Genomic DNA, 23,856 nt, shown 5'->3' with positions numbered 1-23,856 from the left:
CCTCAGCTCAGTGTGGTACTCCGTTATGAAGCTCTCTGGTGCTCCTTTCTGTGCTGAACCCAGCCCGGGAGGAGGGGCTGAGCAGATGTGAAGCCATTCAGGATGTGCTTGGAGGAGCTGACTGGAAAAGCCTCGGGAGAAGATGTAGGTGTTAAAACTGGGGGGGTGCAAAGTGCAGGTTGTGGTTTGCTGGAACCCAAGGATGTCCTGATTTGTATGTAAAGCAGTTTGAAAAATTGCTGTGAAATACAAGAAAAGATGCAGATCTGGTGTTCAGAGCGCAGAAGGGGATAGGAAGAGTATGTGGCAAGCTGCAGGGAGAGACAGTGCCAAAGAAAATGGCTTGGCAGGATTCAATTGTAACTGGCAATCTGCTAATAGGTAATTAAGGGACCAGTCCTGAATCTGCTGATACACAGCTCCTCCTGAAATTGGTTGCTCTGCATGTGACAAGGTCTTGCAGGATCAGAGCCTGAACAGATGTACCACCCCTCAGGATGGGGAGAGCACAGATGTCCCCACACTCTTTTTTAAATTTTTTTTTTTACTCCTAGAAATGATAAAAACTATGCTTCCTCGGGAGGAGGGGATGCAATGCAACGAGGGGGCAGGGACTGTCTGACTACTGCTGGAAAATAAATTGTTGATTCTTAAGTCTAACATATGTTTCTTCATTGGGGAAATGGTATTTTTCAGACATGCTCCAGGTGGCTGGTGGGTTTGGATGAGTAAGTCCAGAAGAGGAATGTGTTGGTGGAGATCAGTTAGTTCTTGCCTACAGAAACCCACCCTTCCTTTCCTTCTTCCAAAAAAGTCCACCTTTCATTACAACTCAGATGTATTGCTCCCTCTCTTCCCTTCCCTACCCCTCCCTCAACTTTATAAGGAGGTTGTGGTAAGAGACTGGAATAAGTTAATATTATTCTCTGCAACTGTGCTGAATTACCTTCAAGTATAGATTAAAGCATCTGGGAAAGGCTGGTATGTGCAAACCGCACGATTCCATCCAATTTTCTCCCATAATCCTGCAAAAAGAGCTGAGGATTGTAAGTCAAGTTGGAGATGCATAAGCAATAAATTGGAGCTGATGGGAGGAGGACATGGTGGAATGGAGATACGCTTGTGTCCTGACACCTCTGTGCTGCACAGGGCAGTGACATCAAGGGGAATTAGGGCTGCACTGAAGAAATCTAGTTGACAAAGTCTTCAGTTGCTGCTGAATTTGAAGTTGAGATTGAGGGGGGGGGGGGTGTATAAAATGGATGAAAAGGCGATTCAATCCTTGTTGTGTGCTGGTGTTACACTCTGGCAGGCAGCCCAGAGGTCTCACCATAGGATGGGACAGCAGAATGACTACTGCGTGCAAGGCCCAATGTCAAAGGGCAGTTGTCTACATGCATTGCTTTGTCCTCTATTAGTTCAGAGTCCTTAATAAGGAAGTCTCTTGAAATAGTGTAGCTCGTCACTATAGGTCACTGGGAGGGTGTCTTTTAGGCAAGCAAAGCCCATCCTTCCTTGGATGTGCAGAAATGGCTTTGTTAAGGTTAGCAGGTGGTTTGAATGCAACCTCTTGGCTCAGAGATCCTCTTCAAGCTGGGGCAGCTGGATCACTTGGCCTCTTCTGCTGCCCCATGTGCTTTGTTCATGTTCCTTGAAAAATTGGAGGCTCAGGGTAAGTCACTGCTGTCCTATGGACTCCTCTTGTGCTGTTGGCAAGTCTGTCTGTGGGCATCTAGGAGAGGAACAGCAGGTGGGAACTGAGGCTAAACTAGAAAGAGAAATCATGTCATTATGTACAAAAGTGATTTCTGTAAATGTTGGGAATATGGGTTTTTTATTTGCTTGTCTTGGGTATTAAGTAAATCTGAAATCAGTCAAGATACCCTGTGCATCCTAGATGATCAGTTCATTGCTATGTATCAGTTGGACTTTTCTCTCCAAGTCTTTCACACAAATTTTTAGATTTAGACAGTATGTGAGATGGAGGAATAGAGCAGCAGCATCCTTTGAATCCATCAGGCATGCGGAACACCAGAGATTGAGATACCAGACGGAGAGGCGGAGGATGTTGAATTATTTTTTTGATAGACAGCCCAGATTTTAGTCTTTAAAACTGGAGTTATTTCTATGGCAGTTTGTGACGGTTTGAACTTTTAACCTTTGGAATGGAGGTGATGTGTTCTTTTTGACTGCTTTGCTCAGACTTCTGCGTGCTTCCACGTGGAGGAGAGGGACTCTGGGAGGAGGTCGCTGATGGACTGGGTCTTGGTCTGCAGTCTCAGTTCAGCCGCTGTGTCATCCAGAGCCCCTTCTCAAGTCATGATATCTGTTACAACTGCTCTGTCAACATGGCTTGGATGCTGACTGCATGATTGTTGCTGTTTCAGACCCAGGAGAAGTCACATCCATGCACAAAGTTGTGCTTGAACCATGTCAAGATGATTGCTTAGCGATGGGCACTCACAGCCTTGTTTGCATGCATGTTCATCCTTTATGAAGTGCAATGTTCGTTGTCTGTTGGGTGTGTTCAAGGTTCATGTCTGAACAGAAGTGTTGGACAGTCAAACTGAGCAAAGTCCACCCTGGTGCGTCACAGGCTGTTGCAGCAGGGCCAGCAGAGTCCAGGATCACCTCCTGAAGTTGGCTGGCAGAACCCAATCTCTATTTAAGCTGATTTTGATCCAGTTTGGCAAAGCAAATCACCTGATTTTTCCATACCATTGGCCATTGTGTGAAGAAAGTGAGAGATCATCCATGAGATGTGCCCTCTGGGACTATTTAGCCCAGTGTTGTATCTCCAGTGGTGGAAAAGGGGAGGTTATGCTGGGACAACACATGAGTCCAACCTCTTTTCTTGTGGGCCCTAAGTCTAGTTGGTTTAGGCCTTTTATTATGTACGAAAGTTTTCTCTCTCTCCATTTCCCAACCTGTGAAACTTATATGATAATGATAGGGTCTAGTATGTAAATACTCTCATATTTGTTGCAGATTGGCCTGATGACAACCTTGATAACTACCGTGGTGACCATGTCATCAATAGCACAGCTTTGGGACGACGAATGGGAGATGGTATTTATTTCACTTCAAGTAAGTTGTCTTCAAGGGTGCTTCTCTGGGGGGGGAAAGGGGCCAGTGCTGCTACATGTCATGAACTTTGTGCCTTCCTACTATATAAAACCCCATCTTGATGTTTGTCACTCCCAATATTGAAATCTTGGCAATGAGAATATTTGCAGCAAAACTCCCATGTGGAGTTCAAGGCCACTAAATCGCTTTGCCTCCATCTCCTGGGCTCTTTGCTTTAAACTCACCAGGACTTGGCTGCAGCATTCGAGGTGGAAAATACTGAGGCTGGGTGTGACTCATAGTTGCTGGAGGGAGAGGGCAATTCCTCCTCTTAGTTTGGCTAGCAGTGCTCTGGTTGTTGGTGTCCAGGCCTGCAGCATCATGCTCTTCCCATTCCTATGGGAGTACTCTGGGTTTGTTTTTACATTGCACATAAACTTATATATATCTAAAAAAGAACACAACTTTCTGTGTTCTAGTCCTCTTTTAAGAAATACTTATAGTATGCTGCAGGGCTATTTAAGTATTAGAGGAAAATAGTTATAAACTGTTCATTTCTTGATAGACCTGCTCTCTATTCCTTTTTCATCTCTTCCTCAAAAAGGGGTCCAAAAAGTATTTTGCCCATGAAAGGCTTGAGAGGTTTTACTGGTGATCACTGCTGTATATTTGGGAGTGCACAAATATACACAAACACATGGGGGGAAAAAATAGCATTCACACAAGTGACTAACATTTCTGAGAAGTGCTTCCCTTTTCTTGTTTTTTAAAGATTCAGACAGGCAATTGGAGAACAGAAGCATGAGTCAGAGGATCCATCTCCGACTTTCTCTCCTGGTGACACACAGTCCAGTGTGTTCACAGAATCACAGACTAGTTTGGGTTGGAAGGGACCTTTAAAGGTCATTTAGTCCAACCCCCCTTCAATGAGCAGGGACATCTTCAACTGGATCAGGTTGCTCTAAGCCCTGTCCAACCTGACCTTGAATGTTTCCAGGGATGGGGCATCTACCACCTCTCTGCGGACCTGTGCCAGTGGTTCACCACCCTCACTGTAAAAAAAAAAATTTCTTCCTTAGAGCTAGTCTAAATCTTCCTGCTTTTAGTTTAAAACCACTACCCCTTGTCCTATTGTTACAGGCCCTACTAGAACGTCTGCCCCCATCTTTCTTATACCCCCTCTTTAAGTCCTGGGAGGCTGCTCTAAGGCCTCCCCAGAGCCTTTTCTTCTCCAGCTGAACACCCCCAACTCTCTGACTGTCCTCACAGGGGGGTGCTCCAGCCCCCTGAGCATCTTCATGGCCTCCTCTGGCCCTGCTCGAGCAGGTCCGTGTCCTTCTGATGTTGGTGCCCTCAGAGCTGGACCCAGCACTGCAGAGGGGTCTCCTGAGAGTGGAGCAGAGGGGGAGAATCCCCCCCCTCAACCTGCTGCCCACACTGCTCTGGGTGCAGCTCAGGACATGGTTGGCTTTCTGGGCTGCGAGCACACATTGTTGGCTCATGTCTAGTTTTTCACCCACCAGTACTCCTACATCCTTCTCCTTGGGGCTGCTCTCCAGCTACTCATCCACCAGCCTGTACGGATTGCAGGAGTTGCCCCAACCCATGTGCAGGACCTTGCATTTGGCCTTGTTGAACCTCATGAAGTTCATGTGGGCCCACTTCTCGAGCTTGTCCAGGTCCCCCTGGATAGCATCTTGTCCCTCAGGTGTGTCGGCTGCACCACTCAGCTTGGTGTCATCTTCAAACTTGCTGAGGGTACACTTGATCCCACTATGTCACTGGTGAAGATACTAAACAGTACTGGTCCCAATACAGACCCCTGAGGGACAGCACTCATCACTGATTTCCATCTGGGCATTGAGCCATTGACCAGTGTTCAACTGGACTACAAGAACTTTAAAACTTAGTGGCACCAAGAGCCTTACTTGAATTTGCATGGTGTCTAAGGAGGCCTTTTCCAAATCTGTGTTATTGGGTGAACTCTTCCCCAAAAAGGGGTTTAGAGCTTTCCTGCTTTGCCTTCATAGTGGCCTAAGTGCCAAAGGCAATGGTAGGGTTTGGAAGAAGAGATGGCCAAACCAGATACGGGAGCCTGATGTAGGAATGGTGTGAAATCCAACTGGAAACAGACTGATCTGATGCGCTGTGGACCCTGCAAGACCAATGAATTTGAAAGGTGTTGGGGTGTTTGTCATCATTTTTTTTTTCTCTCCTGTTCTTGTGTCCTGCAGGCTACAGCCCCTTTCTTGCACATAGGAGCACTTGCGGCGGTCACGGCCCTGTCGTGGTTGATAGCGGGGCAGTTTGCACGAATGGAGAAAGCCAGTGAGTAACACTTGTCCTTGTGTGGTGGTCAGGGGCTGGTGGGTGGCTGGTGGGGTGTAGGTCCTCCCGTTGGGAACCAGCTGGCAGGAGACAGTGCTGGTTCCTTCCCTGGGCTCGGCAGCCTCCAGCATGGTGGGGAGGTGGAGGCTCTCCTAGAGTAACCTGATTGAAACTGGAGTGGGTGAATCTGGTCTGGGGATGCATCCAGATCCCATGGCTGCTGTTCTGTTGTTGGAAGCACAAAGGGGTTGGAGGTGAAAGGGCAGTTTTCAATGATGCAATGAATGGAAGCATCCAGATTTTCATCAGTCTGCTTTAGAAAACATAAACGCACCCTCTGCAGATAACATGCAGTGTTATTCTTCAGATCTTACAAGCCCTTCTGCCTTCTCCCATCTCCTTGGCTTTTGTTCACCTGCATTTCTAGGTGCATTTGGCCTTTGAAAGCCTTCATGGACTTGTTGCTTGTGATGCAGTAGCTCTTGGAGGGCTTGCTCAGTGGAGATCTGGTCCCCTGATGGTTAGGTGCTTCCTCAAATGCACGTGGAGACATGATCTAAAGGAGCAGACTGATGGAAGACACACTGAACCCAGCTGCTGTTGTTGATGGTTCTGTCCAGGGAAATAAGCTCTTCTGTGCATCTCCCCTGTCCCACCTTGTTGCCAGGGCTCTCCCAAGTCTAAGCTGTTCCTCCAGGTTTTCTTGTGAAATAATTTGATCCTCCTGTGTCCTCAGAAGTGTTTTTCTTCAGGGCGTCCATGGATGTTCTCAGACACTTGTGCCAGCTCCAGAAAAATTATTTTAATTGGTATTTAACCTGCAGCAAAATATAAGCCCTGGAAGGATTTGGCAGCACTTGCGAAAGACTTCCAAGAAGTGGGAGTCAAGAATGAGGAAACTGTATCTGAAGATGGAAAGACTTTGATATCCAGAGAGGCCTTTTAAAGAAAGAATTGCTCTCCCTTAATTCATAAATATGCCAATAAAGCTGTACCTGGTGTTCTTAAATATGTCTTAGCATGTAATTAGGCTGCCAGTTGAGGGAGGATTTGTGGTTACTCCTACAGCAGAGACTGCATGTGCTCCTGAATTCCTCATACTTCTCTTGCAGCTGAGTTCCCTGAAAATGGCTTTTTTGTTTGTTTTTAATAAGCCAGGAAGCTGTTCTCCTTTTCTGCTCCTGGGTTGGGTTTTTTTGTTTGTTTTTAAGGAAAAACATTCATCTCCTCTGTACCATTGGATCTTAGTTATTTCAGGGTCATTTTTCTTGTGAAAGGTATCTTACCTGGAGGGGTTTACAGACTTTTTGGTACAGTTATGTTTGACATGGTGGTGTTAAAAACGGAAGAGAAGAACTGAGATGTCTGTGAGAACCTACAGTTGCATGTAATGGGAAAATAAGATTCACTCACTAATAATAATATTTTAGAAATAACCGGTGCAGCTGCAGTCATCGGTGCAACAATCTGTTCTTGTCTCTTTGAGGCACGTGACAGTCTTCAGCAACTGGCTTTTTTACTGAACAAATTTACACTTTTTTTGTTCCCCTTATGCTACTTTTTCCGAAGCTGGAGAATAGAAGTTTCTTGAATAGCTACAGTGTTTTAAAAGGTAGTAGCTTGTTTTCGAAGCTTGCTTCTGAGGTCAGATAGAAAACATTGGGCTCAAGGCAGCCCTGGCAGTCTTGAGTAGCAAACAGCAGTGTGAGAAACGTGAAACTCTTCCAGGAGCCCAAACTAGGCTGGTGTGGTCACTGAGAGCAGGAGGAATGGAGGAGGAGGAAGCTTGCATCTAAATGTTGTCATTGGTGTTGTCATGTTGTAGAAAGTGAGGGATTTATCTGTCATGCTTGCTTGGCTTGGGTGGTCACCAGGAGAGCTTCTTCCATACAGACCATCACACCTTAAATTGAACAGTATGTACTGTGCTTGTATTTCATGCACATACTTCACTTTGGGTTTTTGTGCATGGTCTCAGCTCCCACATATGCATGGCTGGGTGAAGTCTTCAGCTCCATTTTAACATGGTCTGTGGCCCATGCTGGGGCATCCTTTCCTTGTGGGTGCAGTCCAATGGTAAAAATATTTGGAAGCCCATGCATTTCACATGGTGCTTACCTTTAGTCTGAATCTGAGCTGTTTAGTCCCTGAACTGCAGTACTAGGAAGGGACCAGATTCTTTGCACAGCCTGAGACTTGGCTGACAATTAGGCTGATTTTTCAAAGCCTGGTTGGTGTGTGGTGTTCCCGGGGTGAGTAAGAATTGGGTCAGGATCATGTCCTGTGTCCATCTGGAGGTTTTGATGCTGGTAACGCACAACTCCAGGGCATCATCCCTTTATGGTGCAGGACACAGCATGAGCTCACTTAGCAAGATGCCATTCAGTTCCTTGAATGCTCTGTGGGTGATTGACACCTCTTCCAGAGAGGAGGAAAAATTAGCTGGCAAAGTTACCAGTGTTACTTTCTGGCTTGTAGGAACATGTTTGAATGAAGCTATTAGATGCTGGAAGCAAAAGCAGTTTGTGTGTGAAACCAGATCAGTTGTGGTCAGGACCAAAGCTGGGCTGTTCTGTCCTTCCCCTAAAAAATAAGCCCACCTTCTCCATCTTGCATCCATGGCAAATATTTGTTTTAAAGGGGTTTTTTTTGAGGTTCTTGCTTGAGTTCCAAAGCCTTAGTGAGTCTGAAAAATAAATTATTATTAATAATAATAAAGGAGTCTTATGCTTTAATATCTGTGGTTTCAAGTGACTCCAAATAGCTCAGGAATTCAAAGATGCCTGTTGTTCTTTATAAGGAATATGTGCCTGTTGAGAACAAGGGGTGTTTCTGTTGCACTGTCAGCACCTTCGAAAGATTCTCACATGTTTTGGACTTTGAGGAGTCACCAGCAGTCGGAGGCGGGTGGCTGAGGCATAGCGTGGGAGGCAGGACTGCTCATCTGGACCCAAGCACTGCAGCCAGCATCCTCTTTGCTGCTTTTGCCAGTCCTGTAATATTGCTGCTTGCAGAGACCCCGGGCAGTGCAGCACCATCACAACCCAAGGACTTACTTAAACATGTCCACCTTAATCAGTAAAACATTATTGTAAATTAACTCAGTTCTGGCTGGCACAAATCCTAATGCAGAAGCAGTTAAAGTGGTGTTACCCTGGCTGAAATGGGTGGTGTTGGCGAACTACCAATGTTAAACACAAGTGATGTAAACCCAAGTGATATTAAATGTACTGACATTGTGTCATGACTTATTTGTAGATATGTTTAACTGGTGATCTATTTCTGCTGTCGGGCAGGGCAAAATTTGGTGCTGTCCCACCCAAAGGGCTGGAAATCAGAAGTGTTTTGGGCCACATTGCTGGGACTTTAAGCAATTTGCTTAACGTTTTGTTTCCCTGATAAAAAATGAAGTGCAATCCTCCCTCAGGACTTGATTAGCTCAAAGAGACTTTTTAAAAAATACAATATATTTTTCCCTAAACACAGAGTTCTGCTTTGTACTAGGGGCAATGGCTGTAGATCAGTGACTTCTCTGGAGAAAGATGAAGGTGTCTTGACTTTGCTCCTGTGGTGTGAAGAGGTCAGGATCAATGTTTTCACCAGCTCTTTCTCTCTCTTTCCACCTCAGCTTCTCAGATGCTGATGTTTACTGCATACCTCGCAGTTGTAGTTGCACTTTACCTCGTTCCCCTCACCATCTCGTCCCCTTGCATAATGGAGAAGAAGGCTCTAGGACCAAAACCAGCCATTATAGGTCACCGTGGAGCACCAATGGTGAGTAGTCTCACGTTATTAGTACTGCGTTGTCTGGCTCTTCTGCCTGTGTAAAGGATGGTACCAGATCTGATGGTCTCCAGGCTGCTCCCTAGAGAATATATGACAAGTGTAGCTTTGAGGCACACCTCCTGGCTAGAATTACTGTGGTCATAAATCAGTACATGAACCCCGAGTCAAGTCACACCCCAGATGGTCTAGATGCCTTAGAAACAAAAGGACAATCCTTGCCTTGCTCAGGGTGGTTTGTGCCATTGCATTTTTCTGGCTGTTCATTCTGCTGGCTTTTGCTCTTCAGCTCTTGGCCCCTGAGCTGCAGAAGTAGAAGCTTGTGATATTTTTTTCTTTAGAGTTTGAGGCCCAGTCTTTGTGCCCTTTGCAGGACCTCACTAGCAGTGGTTAAGCTCAGCTCACAGCAAGATACCTCGACTATGTGGCAATCTGGAAAAACAAACAGCTGTGACCCTATGTGACTGCACAATACTATTGCATTGCAGATCATCATGAGACTGGGTGAGGTGATGAAACATCCCTGTCATCTGCCTCTGGGTAGACCTTGAAATCATAATCATACAGTCCTTTCTTCTTCAAGGTTTCTGGACATGTCCAGGCTAAAGATGGAGCATGCTGGCTTGGGCCGAGCCCTGGGCTAGGATAGCACTGTCCTGTGGTGTTTGGACATACTGGCCTGGGTCTCTAGTTTGGGTTCTTCTGTGCATAGGTCTGTTGCACAGTTGTACCTCCATCTCTCTCTGCTGGTTGATCGACTTCAGACAAGATAATGTACTGCAGTGTAGGCACTGGACTTGTGAATGTATTTTTTTTTTTTTAAGGCATGCAACTAACTTTTATTTTGCTGACATTCAAAGCAGAAAAATATATTTGTATAGGCTGTCAGAATGTATTTGGGAGGCTGAGGCATGCTTGAGCTCCTCTCCAAGTCCAAGAGCGTGCACTAAGGGAGTTTGTTAGGTGAGAGAAACACCTGTCATGACCCAGAAGAGTTTTATTTTAGTTCTTTTTATTTTTAATGACTTCTTTCTTCAAGCAATCTCTTGAAATGCCAGCTTAATTTGTGTCACTCTTAACTCTATTGCCTCTGTGGGTGATGGAATGAAGTTCTGGGCATGATAAATGTTTTTTCCTGTCCTACTGAGTTGGTACCAGCAATGAAGGCCAGAAGAAGCCAAGTGAGATCCTGTGCTCTGCATGCTTTCTGCATGGCAGAAAATCACAAAACCTGTTAGGAGATTTTCTTCCTGTGGGGTTTCCAGGCCTGTGTGCCCCCCGCCCCCCCCATAACCTTCTAAAGAAACTAAACAGCAGACAACTTCCTTCTATTATGAAATAAACCTATCTGGAAAGATGCTGCTTGCATCTTAGAGTGGGTGCAGAGGGTTACAAAGGGTGATTAAGAGCAGTGGAGGAGGACACTCAGTGCTGCCTGTGGAACTGTGGCCCAGGTGTTGTTCAGGAGGGTGCATCCCTCCCCTTCACCATTCCCCAATACACAGAGCTGGTGGTCTGTTAGCAGCAGATGGTTTGCTCTGAAGCCCACAAGAAGCAAGATCAGACACCAGCAAACCTTGTTCCAGCCTCCATACAGGAGTCTGCACGTCCCATGATGTGTTGGCAGTAGGTTTATCCAACTGCTTTGCCTTTGCTGTATGTGTAGTGAGTGTCCTCTGACTGTGCCCTTGAATGGCGAAGCTGAGACAGGATAAGAAAAATGAGGACCAGAGACAGGTGGTCAAAAAAACCTTGTTCTGTATTTCTATCTAGCCCAGCTTTTTGCTATATCAAATGTCACCTTAAGTTTGAAGAACTCCACCTACAGTGCAAGTTCTCAGGTTGTACTAAGTCATATCTTCTTGGAAACTAGTGACTTTAAAGCTTTGCCAAAAGGCATTTCTGTTACTAGGATCTTGTTTTCACAGGGCTCCTTACTACACTTTTGCCGTTGAGGCCAAGTGTATATAGTTTATTTTGGAGAAATGGCCAAACAGAGCTAGAGAAGAGGAAACAGCCCAGAGAACAGTCTGGAGATGGGGCTGTAGGACACAGACATCCTCCCCTGGGCAACATCAAGATCAAAAGTCTGCAGAGCCTGGGAGTTTGGGACCTGAGGTGAAACTAGATCTAGTGGGAGTGGAGATAATAAGAAGCGATGCAATATTTGCCTTCAAATCTCCTGAAGCAAGACAAATGGGATTTGCTGTGCAGATAAAAATGCTCTCTGATAAAGCCTGATAGCTGGTTGCTTCACCTGTCTGGCAGGACTTGATCTATAATACTGCATTTGCACATCCAATGCTTGTATACTAGAAGGACACAAATACAACTGAGTGCTCTTCTGACAAAAAAGAGTGAAGGGGATCCATGGGATGGCTGAAGACACTTGTTCTGAAATAAAGGATTTGCTGGGGATATGACATGTAGGACAAAAAGTGGTGAAATGGAGTTTCCCAGGAAAGCTGCAGATGCGTGCACTTCCTGAGGGATACAGTACTTGGCAAGCTGATCCATCAGTGCATGCAGCCTGCCCCTCATACAGGGGCAGTGATCTTCCTTTGCAATCTGGAGTCTGATTTCCTCCATGCATGCATGTGCCCTGTCTATCTTCTCTCATCCCTTTAGGATTTTTAACAGCAACATTCACTGTGTCTGTGTGAGTGCAACTCAGCTGCTGTCCTTGTTCTGTGGAGGAAAAATGTGAGGAACAAAGGCCATATGGCTCATATAATTTGTCTTAAACTGGAAGAGGGCAGAAGTCCTTGCATTTTAATTAGCAAGAGAAAATCTGAAACCATCCTGGCATCTGTACCTAGATGAAGTGTGGCTTTTTGTAGTACAGCAGAGCTGCTGGTTCCACACTGGCTGACCATTTGTCTGTAGTGGTAGTGGTCCTTGAAGCAATGTACCTTTGGTGTCATCCTGTTCCCCATGAGCTTTAATTCACTGCGAGAAAGGTTCTTCTGCAGGACTCCTTCTACCTTCCCTTGCCTTAAACATCATTCAGCCATGACCACTTTTCACTGTGCTAAATGTCTGTTCCCATCAGGGTGCCATCTCAAAACCCTTTCTCTTAGCAGGTGTTTAGTTAATCAGTTTCTTTTCAAAGGATCTTTTAAAATTAATTATTCAGCCTCTAGATCTGTTTCTGTCCTGGACTCCCATCAGAAGAACATCAGGGTTATGGCAGCAATGTGCTGGGAATTGAGGGTTTTAGCCCTCACTTGATGGCTGTTGGTTTGAAAGGGTTTTGTTCTGATGGGTACACCCCAAAACATAAGATGGGGTTCTCTGTAATTGATGTTAAACTTTTCAGATGGTTTTATGAGTAGGTGTCTGCTGTCTCTGGTCTTCCATCCTTTTTATTCTTCTTACAGAAATCTCGTTGTATTTTGTCTTCAATGGCGATAAACTTGTCTGGCACGTTTACCACCACAGCAAGATGACACTTATCCTGAGGATAAGCCAAAACAAGGGTAGAGGGTAAAAGCTGGCACCAAATCTGAGATGAAAATGAGGAACTTCACCAAGTAGGACATCAACTTCCACTCTTCTTTGCACCTTTAAAATCTTCTCCCAAGTGTCTTTCCTCACACGGTGCTTCAGCTTGAGGCAGGTTGTCTTTGCTTTTGGGATCAGAAGAAGGTGCTGTCCATAATCCTACTTGCTTCTAGGTTGCTAGTCCTAAATACACATTCCTTATAAAAATGAGTAGGTTTATGGTGATCTCTGATCTCAAATTGTATTGTAAAAATCACCCAAAGGATTAATAATAGCAAGGACTTATCTGAGCCTTATCTGTCTCCTTGGAAACCTTCATGAAGCCTGGAAACTCACCTCCCATTACTGGCACCAAAAAGGTAGCGGTTGGTCTCAAAACAATCAGGCTAAACCTGTGGAAACCATCCAAGCATGTCGGAGGCAAGAACCACTCTTGATTTCAGAGCTGGAGGCTACAAATAGCATTGAAATAAACGCTTTTGGCAAACCACCCGTACAGCTGGTTTTTGGCATGTCTGAACAGCACTGAGGGAGACTGTGCTGAAGCAGCTGCCTGTGTGCCTCGAAGTGCGAGGCGCTCGTGCCGTCGAGCTCCTTCCAGCACGGCAGATGATGTCCCATCTCCTCGCTTGAGCGCAGGCACCGTGCTGGGAGGAACGTTCTCCAGCGATGCTGACTCATTGGCTTTGCAAAACTCCAGAGTGGAAAAGTACCCGTTGCTGGGACAAAGTACCTTGGTGGGCAGCCAACATTTAACTGTGCTTAGGTTTTACCTGTTGGGTTACTGCATGGCAATGTTTTGCCTCGACAGGGAGTGTGTCATGCTGTTCCAGGGAAAATTCCAGCAAATATGGCCTTGCATGTGTGGAGCTGGTTTTATTTTTTTGACTCCTGAAGGTGCCTCCAGTGTATGTTGGCATTCTCATAGAGATGCTGTTTTGTCATCTTGTGGTGCCAACTACCAATAGAAACTGTAATGAAGATTTTTGGTTGTGACTGGTTCATTGGAGAGCTTTCAGACAATGAAGAAAACCTGGTGATTTCTCTCTATTATTTGGGGGGTTTTGTTGTCTTGGTGGTTTTTTGAGGGCCTTTATTTCATCTTCTCTTGGGTACCAAAACTTTGCCACCACCTATTTGGGATGGCTTTATTTTTTAAGGGCTCTGAAGTGCTTTGGTTTGTACTGCTTGTGCTGCTGAAATCAAGAAGCATTTGGTTTGCTGCACATCTGATGTAAACCCACCTATTAAAAATATGGCCAGTCAACCTGCCTGGTGGTCCGATCGATAATAACAAACAATCACAATTAGCATCTTCTGTTAGACCCGGAGAAAGGCTTGTGTTCGTTGAAATAAATCTATGTAAGGTTAGGTAGCCTTTCATTAAATCAAGCTTCAGCTTTTTTTGTGTGCAGTACAACAATAATGAGGTCTCATCTCCTGTATCTAGTTACTAAATTTCTAATGGCTTTTTGCTTTTGAGTTTATCCTGTTGTCCAAAACAATCCTGTTTTTCTCTTTTAGTTTTGTGCTTTTACCCTTCCTTTCAGTCTAGTTGAGCTGTTTCCAGCAGTGCTGGATATGTATGCTCTCTAAAATACCTAGAATTCCTAGGGATTAAAGATACATTTTTTTTTTTTTTAAACAGTATTGTTGTTGCCCGGTAGTGACCTGGCATGATGGGAGACTAATGCTGAAATCAGTGTACTGGGAGATCCCACACCTAAGTCCCATACAGGGAACTTCCAAAAGGCATCTTTTTACAGGAAGGAAAATACCCTTTTTCAGGTATTGTCCTAATCATGCCTTGAGTTTTTAGTCCAATTATTGGCAGACGAGAGACTGATACTGGAAAGGAGAGCTAAGGCAGGGAGAACTTCAAAAAAATTTTAAACGATGGTCATGTTTCCAAAAGGATGAAAAAATATCCCTAAAGTTTGTCGATGAAGCAAAGATCAAATCCTTTAGTGCAGCTCGGCACACAGTGCTAGAGGTGTGCAGTGACTTCAGTTACACTTTGGAACAAATTTGGTTCTCCTGTGCAAGCTTCTGCGTTAGCCTCCCCAACATAAAAATGATGCAGTGATTTTTATTAAGGCCTGGCAAGGTGGCTAATTAGGGGAAAAATGCAGTCTAGTGATGTCCCTCTGTAGCAAGGCTACGCTGCTGTAACTAGCACGCTTTCATAATCTTCATTAAGGAAAGTACAGAGCTCTTGACTCCGTTTGAAAGCATTTGCAATTGGCTTCTGAGCACAAAAATAGTCAAAATAAGTTCATCCATGGGCAATTTTCTAGAAATTACTTGCTGTGTCTCTGTAGCAGGAAGAAATGAATAGTAGCCTGATCTTTGCAAGGGATGAGCCTATCAAACCAAGTGCAGAGTAGGAACAGCTTCTAGAAACCCTGGACAGGTTCTGTTTGTGGCTTTCAGTGGATGTTGGCAAGGTTTATATAGGACAGAGGTTTTGGAGTGAAATCATTGCTTTATGCCTCAGGGCTTCCTTTACTTCAGCACTGGTTTCTTAAGAAATTAAAATTGTGTCCTGTTGCACTGGATCACTGCAGCCTGGATTTGGGTTTTAGACATAATGTGCCTGAATGTATTGTGTAAAGGAGGAAAAACCATCAAAGAAACTGGAGGGAGACAGAAAAACACAAGCAGAAAGTTTATGCATTTATTTAGTTACTGCAGTTGTGCTGTAAAACATTTAAAAAAAAATTTAGCACTAATCTCAGCCAGTAATTCCTGTACCTCTACCCTAAACATACTGAATTTGGGTCTTCAGCTCCTTTTTTTCTTAGAGGGAGACAGAGACAGGCTGGGGTGATGGAAATACCTGTAACTCAGATTTTCCCTTTTCACAAAAACCTTGCATTGCAGGGGATATGAAGTCCTGGTACAGAGAAATTCTGCCTCCAAAGTGGTGCCAGGGGAACCTCCGGGAATAGGCAGCATCTGATTTTAGGGGACAGGGTTAAATTTGCTTTCCTGGCTTTCTGGTTGACCTTTACTGGGTTATGTCATTGGTGTGAGTGGCTTGTTGAGTCCCCTCAAGGCTAGGATCGATCGAGAGGTTTAGAAACCAGGGAGGACAGCTTTCTGCATCAATGATGGACTCATTTGGAGATGTAATTATTTATATCAGGGTGACTGGCTCTGGCCAGGTTAGGAGCTTACCCACCACATGCTCACAAGAAGATGATGCCTTTGCCTGAAGGGCTTATCTACTTTTCACAAGCTTCTGACCCACAGGGAATCGGGCTGTCAAGTAGTAGCATTGTGGTGTGTTAGACACTACCCAGCACATGCCCTTGTGGGGCACCGTGTTATGGAGAGCACTTCTGCTGACGTCCGTGCTGCTGATTCAGAGCAGCCAGAGATGTTCATCCATCTATAAACGCTCTTCAAGAGGATGCTCTTCACTTCTAGTGGTGTTGTGATGAAGATGATGTTACAGCTCCTAAGTGCGTATTTGAATGGTCAGACCTTAAGTGACAATCTGTTCTTAAAACAGTTTTAAAATGCTGCTTCCTCTGTACAGCTGCAAAGCTGCATTTTCAATGCAGATCTGGCCAGAGTTTTGTAAGTTTAACGTGTTTGGGGTCAAGTTCCTGGGAAAGGAATGGATGTGCCTCGCATCTGAGAAGCTGCATGCAGCCCTGGTGGGGTCTGGTTAAGTTCTGCCCTTCTTGAAGACTGAAGCTTGGTCTACAAACTCTGTAGGGGCTAGGGATGAGGCAGGAGTGGGATATTCTACTCCTGGGGCTGAGATCATCTCTCCACAGGGTTAAACTCAGTGGCAACTGTCTGAGTGCTGAGGATGGGACAGTCATAGTGCACTGAGTTTTAAAACTCAGTGAAAATCTCAGGCTTTTATCTCGCTGCAACCTATATTACAGCACTGCCCTTAAGATGCATGAACATCACTACTATCTTTACATGGCCAAATTTGTCCAGTCTGGCAAACAGAAATCCCATCCCCAAAAGGCTGTTTTCTTATTTGGCTTTCATCTATCACCTCTGCGTGCAGTCTTAGCTCTGTCTAAATTTACTTTTCCCCTGTCCAGCTGATGGAGGCTCCTGTGTATTGACTTTGCTACCTCAGATCTGTTAGGTTCTGTGTTTCCTTTGAGTGCCTCCAACATTGGAGGCTGGAGCTCCCCCGTCATTTAGGTCAAAGCTTCCCCTGCACCTCAAACCAACTGCATCTCAGGAGGACTAGTGTCCAAGCAAGGCTTGACCCTGGCCCTGCAGAAACTGAAATACACTGGAAAGAGGCAAGAACTATTTTTAATCTTGTTATTAAACAGCAGAATCTGTGCCCTCTCTGGGTTAGGATTCTGTTGTGTCGGAGTTTGGTGTATAGGTAAGACATGAGAAGACCTTGGTCATGTTGGTCCATCTCTACAGAGGTGGAATAATGTTGTAGCCACGCTTGGTTGCCTTCGTTAGCCCTGATTCATGCAATATGGGCTCCTCATTGTGTATGTGGGTAACAGCAGTGTTGCCCTACCTGTGTCAAAGGTTTTTGCATTCATTGTGTAGTGGAGTTAGTCCAACCTGTCCTTTCCAGTTTGCCTTAGCCTGAGAGATGATTTACAGCTCAGTACACTTTGCTTTTCTGTTCCTTGGTTGTCCGCATCCCTGGCAAGACTGCTTATAGGGGTGAGGGTTCACTTGCTGCTTGATGTGGTGCCACATCTTGAGCTGGGACTTGTGTTGCATCTGCCCAGCAACCCTTCCTGACAGGCTGCTGGACTTGCATTGTCCTTTGGTTTCTCTAGCTCAGCTGTCTCTCGTTTGAAGACAGCTCACTTCATTTCCTTCTGATTGCTGCAGTCTCTGAAAGCAAACATTTAGCATTACCCTGTAGAGAGAGGATCACCTTGCAGTGTTATCCTGAGGAAACCTGAGCTACTTGGGAGGGGAAACCTGAGATGCTGAAAGCAACCCAAGGAGATGGAGCAAGTCTGAATGGGATCTTCAGATCTTTGTGGCTGCTGCTCCCTGCTGACAGCTCTGAGCATTGTGCATATATTGCCAAAAGCTCTTTTCAGTCCCGACCTTGCATGACCCGGTGCTGGACTGTGCAAGAGGGTGTGATGGGGGCGTTGCCTCTATCTTCGCCTAGACAAGTCAGGCTTTGATTAGAAGCTTTTTTTAAGGAAGATAACGTTCCTCTGTGTTGCCTTTGTTGAACAAACATAAAAATGAACTAGTATTGATGTGTGGTTTGAGCCGGAGGAATTCAGTAGAGAGATACCAGAGCTGTGTGAAGGTTGCTGACATTTGGTCTGATTATTTTATCCCAAAGCTTTGCTGACCCAAGCAGTAAGGTGATCAGCATATAAGAAAACAAATGATCCTTAGAGACACCTTAGACTCTTGAGCAGTTTTTTATATTTATTGTGCACCTTGCTTGCATGGTGCATTTAGGCCTTTGTGCTTAATTTATTCTACTTTCCAACCCCTGAGTAATTCTTGAAAATCGTGGGTTGTAAATGCTCATTGTGTCTTGATGGAAACTTACTGATCCTGGTGGTGGCAGAGATGAGTGGAAAAACAGGATGTTACAGGTGCTCTAAACCTGGAAGCAAAATTGGAAAAAAGAAAATGATTTTTAAAAATAGCTTTGTTTTGATGTGGTCATGTTTCAGTGCAGAAAGCCTGCCAGGTTTTCTCTCCAGTTGTCTTTTTTTTTTTTCCTGGTCTGCCTGTTGGTTTACGACATTTTGGGGCTAGCCATACTGTACTGGTTTTGTAGAAAAACAAAGTATTTTTCTTCACACTATATTTTTTTAAACAGCCCTGATTTCTGTTACTATCTGCTCCATTCAACAGGAAGGAATCTGAAATAAAATTTTAGTCCTTATCCCTGATAGCCACTGAGATAAATTTTCTAGGCTTAAGGCTATTTTTAATTGTTGTTAAACTAACTAGAACATCTGTTGTTAGAGAAATCAACTAATTTTTAGACTAATAAGATAACTTCATTGAATGAGTAGATGTGGAAATAAAATATGTGCTACAGAACAGTGGTCTAGGTGTTCTCCATGGTATGGATAATCTATCTGGACTTGTGGAAAGCATTTGACACTGTCCCACATGACATCCTTGTCTCTAAATTGAAGAGACATGGATTTGACAGATGGGCCACGCAGTGAACAAAGAATTGGCTGGATGGTCGCACTCAAAGTGTTGTGGTCAACAGCTCAATGTCCGAGTAGAGAGCAGTGATGAGGGGTGTCCTCAAGGGTTGGGGTTGGGACTGGCGCTGTTTAACATCCTTGTTGTGGACATGGACAGTGGGGCTGAGCGCACCCTCAGCCAGTTCCCCACCAACACCGAGCTGTGTGGTGCGGTGAGGGAAGGGATCCATCCTGAGGGACCTGGGCAGGCTGCAGAGGGGGGACCCTGTGAACTTCATGGAGGTCAACAAGGCCAAGGGCAAGGTCCTGCCCATGGGTCGGGGCAATCCCAGGCACAAGTCCAGGCTGGGCAAGGAGTGGCTGGAGAGCAGCCCCAAGGAGAAGGACTTGGGGGGGTTGGTGGGTGGAAAACTGCCTGTGAGCCAGCAACGTGTGCTGGCAGCCCAGAAAGCCACCCGTGTGCTGGGCTGCACCCAGAGCAGTGTGGGCAGCAGGATGAGGGGGGGGATTCTCCCCCTCTGCTCCGCTCTCGGGAGACCCCCCCTGCAGTGCTGGGTCCAGCTCTGGGGGCACCAACAGCAGAAGAACACAGACCTGCTCGAGTGGGGCCAGAGGAGGCCACGAAGATGCTCAGGGGGCTGGAGCACTCCCCTGTGAGGACAGGCTGAGAGAGTTGTGGGGGCTCAGCTGGAGAAGAGAAGGCTCCGGGGAGACCTTAGAGCGGCCTCCCAGGACTGAAAGGGGCTACAGGAAAGGGACAAAGGACTCTTGATCAGGGGGTGTAGTGACAGAATTGAGGGGTGATGGCTTTAAACTGAAAGAGGGTAGATTTAGGATAGATATAAGCAATAAGTTCTTCCCTGTGAGGGTGGTGAGGCCCTGGCAGAGGTTGCCCAGAGAAGCTGTGGCTGCCCCCTCCCTGGAAGGGTTCAAGGCCAGGTTGGACGGGGCTTTGGGCAACCTGGGCTAGTGGAAGGTGTCCCTGACTGTGGTAGAGGGTTGGAAGTGGATGATGTTTAATGTCCCTTCCAACCCAAACCAGTCTGTGATTCTATGATAATACCCTGGTTTCTGGACTTCCTTCTTTCTATACTGGCTTCATAATTACTGTTTGCATAGAAAGATAGGAGAATGAAGAACGGTTAAGGTGGTTTAGGTAACTCTGGAGATAACCCATGAACAGAGAATTGGTATCACATTAACAATCACTTGCTGGGAGTCTTCAGCTAGCCACTGTTTGGGGGACCACACTGGTGAGCAAATCTCTCATATTCTAATTTTGCACCAGACCTCGAGCTAGCCGGGTTTCTGGCATTGCAGGTCATGATAACTCTGCATTGAACTCTACCCTGTGTGTGAAAGACCATCAGTGGAGGCAAATGCATTGTTCATCTTCAGGCTCTAGTAACATGCAATTCTGTCTGGGGAATGCCAGTGTAACTGGCCAGTCTGTGATCTGCAAAACAAGATTGTTTTGGCTCCCTAATATCTCTAAACCATGCTGACATGGTTTCATAAACATTTCCACTTGCTACTAATCTCTCACTGCTCTTTTTTTTCCCCCCATAGTTGGCACCAGAAAACACTCTGATGTCCTTCCAGAAGGCAGTGGAGCAGAAGATGTATGGAGTCCAAGCTGATGTTGTACTGAGGTAAGCCGGTGTGCTGGTTGGTCCAAGACTTCCTGTATGAATGGCCCAAACCATGCTGCTGGGTCTTTCCTATCTGATGTGTGACTGGTGGTTACTGCTCTTGCCCGTTGAAAAGGGGACTTGTGGTGAATGTATCCAGTAACTCCTTGCTGTCTCCATTTGTAATGCACGGATGCTACGAATTGTTCCACTGAGATGTTGATTAAAGTTGAAGTTGTCCAGGTGGGGGAACCTGGATATCTTTGTCATGAAACTAATCTTCAGTTGCAGGAAGACTGTAGTTTATCCTAGAGCTTTATTACAGTGAAACAGTGCCTGCTTTCTAGCCTGGCTTTAAGTCCCCTGGGCTTGGGAAGAGACAGCCCTGCTTAAATGTGTGTTTTGTTGGCATGCCCCAGGTGCAGAGAGAGCAGACATCCCAAACTGACTTCATGGCACTGGAAGTCTTCAGGAGGGTTTTTATCAGCCTTTCAAAACTCGAATTTAGAGGCCCAGGGTTAAGCCCCTTCTGCTCTTCCCCTCCCTCTTATGCCACTAGTGCTGGGGGAAGGAGGAACCCAATGATACTGCTGTCAAAAAGTCATTCCTTGCAGGCAGATGTTGAGCTGAATTGACAAGGTCAATTTAGAGAGGGTAAATGAGAGCTGTGCTTTGTTCTAGGAGTGTGATCATTCTTTAATATTCTTGTTCCTTTTCTAAACTGTGTTTTTTGCATGAGTTATAGATGTGCAAGAGGGCAAAAGTGGCACGAAGGGAGCAGTAATGCCTTGTCTTGGTGATCCCTCAGTTTGTTATAAGTACAAGAAAGACTCGAAGCTGATCTTTTATATTTCTCTGACTGCTTTGAAAACATGCGGTCTTGCATCCATCATATCTTGATGGAAAGATATTTTTGCCTGGTGGAAGGTGGGCTTCTGAAGTTTGTTAGTGCTTTTTTTCTTTATATCATTTGCTTTCAAACAATTTTATAAAAACTAAAGTAATTTCTTCCCACTGGGGAGTGGAAGGGAAGGATGAAGTATGAATTGGGATGTATGTGATACAATTCTTGTTCTTTCCAAATTTAGTTCACTAACTGTGTGAAGGGACAGCTATTTGACTGTCCAGACTCACAGATGAGAACTTGGCTCATGTGGCTGAATCAGTTGCTTCTGTTAGCACTGGCCAAGGAGAAAGGTGGACTTTTGGGAGGCAGAGAAGTAGAAAAGCTCCAAGAGCTTTCCCTGTTGCCACCCATCAGCCATCTCAGAGGAGCACTCCAAGCATCCATAGCTTAAACAATGCCCCTGATAGCCCAGTTATCTGAGGCCCTCTCTAGGAGACCCAAGCATCTTTATAAAAAGAGGACTCCAGTGACCTTCAGACCAAAAAGCGAGCTTTCAGAACAGCTGGCAGTAACTTTGGGAAGGGTTTGCAGCACAACACCCATTGCTGCCCTTATCCCTTTGAAAGATGCTCTTTGTGCCTGTGGCTGAATGGGTCCACTTCATCTTCTCCTGGGATGTTTCCATGTTCTTCTAGGCACATATCAGCCATGGGTGGGCTGCTTGGACATACTCAGGCCCATCGCATCCTTCTCCCTACCCATTACACACCCCAAACTGTGTGGCCCTGGTTATAAAGCCAGTGCTGGTTATAAAACCAACTTTGCTTCCAGCAGCAGGAGCATGGTATTGCTGCGTGTCCCCCTCTCATCTTCTACCTCCTCCCACATCTCTTCTTCTAAAGTTCTGAATTATTTTTCAGACCTGTGCCTGTTAATACGTTGTGGTTAGCCTTGGGTAGTGCTGAGTGACTCTGTAAGGGGAAGGATTAGAAAGGAGAGAGTGAATGTTCAGTGCCCTATAGGATTTCTGAACTGTGGTTAAGGCTTAGCAGTATCTGATGATGGTCTGCTATGAGATGTTAAGACTTGAGCTCCTATCTCCCTTAAACACTCCACACATTTAATTCTGCAGTTGCTTAGCATCTTTCATTTTCTTTTTTTTTTTAATAAACTGTATTTATTAAAAACCCTTCTAACTGCAGCAGCGTGGTGTGCTGCTGAGCATGGTATTGCTGTGTCAGTGCGTTGCTTTGGGTTGGGGGGGAAGTAGTTGGCACAGCACATGCTAGAAATAGCAAATAAAGATGCCAGTGACCTTTGTGATAAGGGACTTCTACAGGCAGTGGTAAAGCTGAGGCAGCGTTTGCTCCATCATCTAAAATTGGTTTTTGTTTTCCCTCTAGCTCTGGAGGTGAGCGCTCTGGGTTGCCTCCTAATTCAAAGGGATTTTGTATTTTAACCCCATCTTCTTTCCTGACTTTATGAGTCTCCTATTATGAAGATGGGCTCCTTGCTTTCAAAAATGTCATCGTAATCCATCTGGCTGCCCTGGGTTTATCTTGATTTCTGAGTGCAGACAACTGTCCCCCTGCCCTGGATAAAAACCATCACTGCCCTGCGTGATGTTACCACTGATCCAGTCACAGAAAATTGGGTGGAAGAAAGTTTGAAGAGCTTTTTAGGTTTCCCAGAACCATTGTTCTGTAATATCTAGGTGACTTAAGAACCACAGTGTATGCATTTGTCTATTTAGTTTCATCTGAGGGGCAGATTTTCTTTAAGATGCATGAACTTAACTCATGCGAGCATGGATGTTTCCTGAAATGAATTTTCAATTGGAAAAGGCAATTTCAGAGCAATTTTCGTAGCTTGGAACCCTTGCATCTTGCTGAAAGCCTGTGAACATTAACTTCTCATATAGTCTGAGAGCCTTTGAAAATCTTACTCATCTGCTATTAAGAATTTGAGAATAGCTTGTGTGTGTGTTTCTGGATACAGGGTATGGAAAACCTCTGCTGTTATAGGGAGGTACAGACATTGCCGAAGGCTTTGGTTAGCGTGAGCATTCAGGGTGGGTGTTCTTGTCCAAGCTATACGAGTTTGGCATGTGACATGTTTGAGGGGGTAGTGGGGAGGAGGGATGGATGGATAGGGTTATGTCAGCATTTGAATGACTGAAAACATCTAGCAGGTATCTAAGACTTTTTGCTCTGGGTGCATCTCGTTTCAGCTGGTCTTGGGGATGCTGGGGGTGTGTTAAGCTGGTCGAGATCTTCACAATGATGTTGATGCGAAGTTGTGAGAGAGGCTGGAGTGGGAATGGGTGTTTGTCTAGTACTGTCTATGTGGTTGTGCCCCTCCACCTGTAATGGGGTCTCCAACTGTCTTTGCAGCTATGATGGAGTGCCATTTCTGATGCATGACAAGACACTCAGGAGAACAACAAATGTGGAGGAAGTGTTTCCAGAGCGGGCCTACGAGCACTCCTCCATGTTCAACTGGACCGACCTGGAAAAGCTCAATGCTGGAGAGTGGTTCCTAAAGG

The 23,856-nt window shown here is 45.4% G+C and overlaps 1 protein-coding gene across 6 annotated transcripts in view; it reads left to right on the top strand.

Annotated features, from left to right (window-relative positions):
• Positions 1-23,856, top strand: part of GDPD5 (glycerophosphodiester phosphodiesterase domain containing 5) — a 177,713-nt gene that overhangs the window by 132,558 nt on the left and 21,299 nt on the right. For all 6 annotated transcript variants that reach the window (XM_074816509.1, XM_074816511.1, XM_074816510.1 and 3 more), the window contains 5 exons: positions 2,989-3,087; positions 5,301-5,394; positions 9,023-9,168; positions 20,403-20,485; positions 23,705-23,855. In XM_074816509.1, coding sequence (XP_074672610.1) covers positions 2,989-3,087; positions 5,301-5,394; positions 9,023-9,168; positions 20,403-20,485; positions 23,705-23,855 — 573 coding nt within the window. The remainder of the gene's footprint in view (positions 1-2,988; positions 3,088-5,300; positions 5,395-9,022; positions 9,169-20,402; positions 20,486-23,704; position 23,856) is intronic.

The sequence above is a fragment of the Strix aluco genome, chromosome 2 (genome assembly GCF_031877795.1).
Source record: "Strix aluco isolate bStrAlu1 chromosome 2, bStrAlu1.hap1, whole genome shotgun sequence".
Classification (NCBI taxonomy): domain Eukaryota; kingdom Metazoa; phylum Chordata; class Aves; order Strigiformes; family Strigidae; genus Strix; species Strix aluco.
The sequence above is the reverse complement of the archived record's forward strand: the minus strand, read 5'-3'. Positions and strand labels throughout refer to the sequence as shown.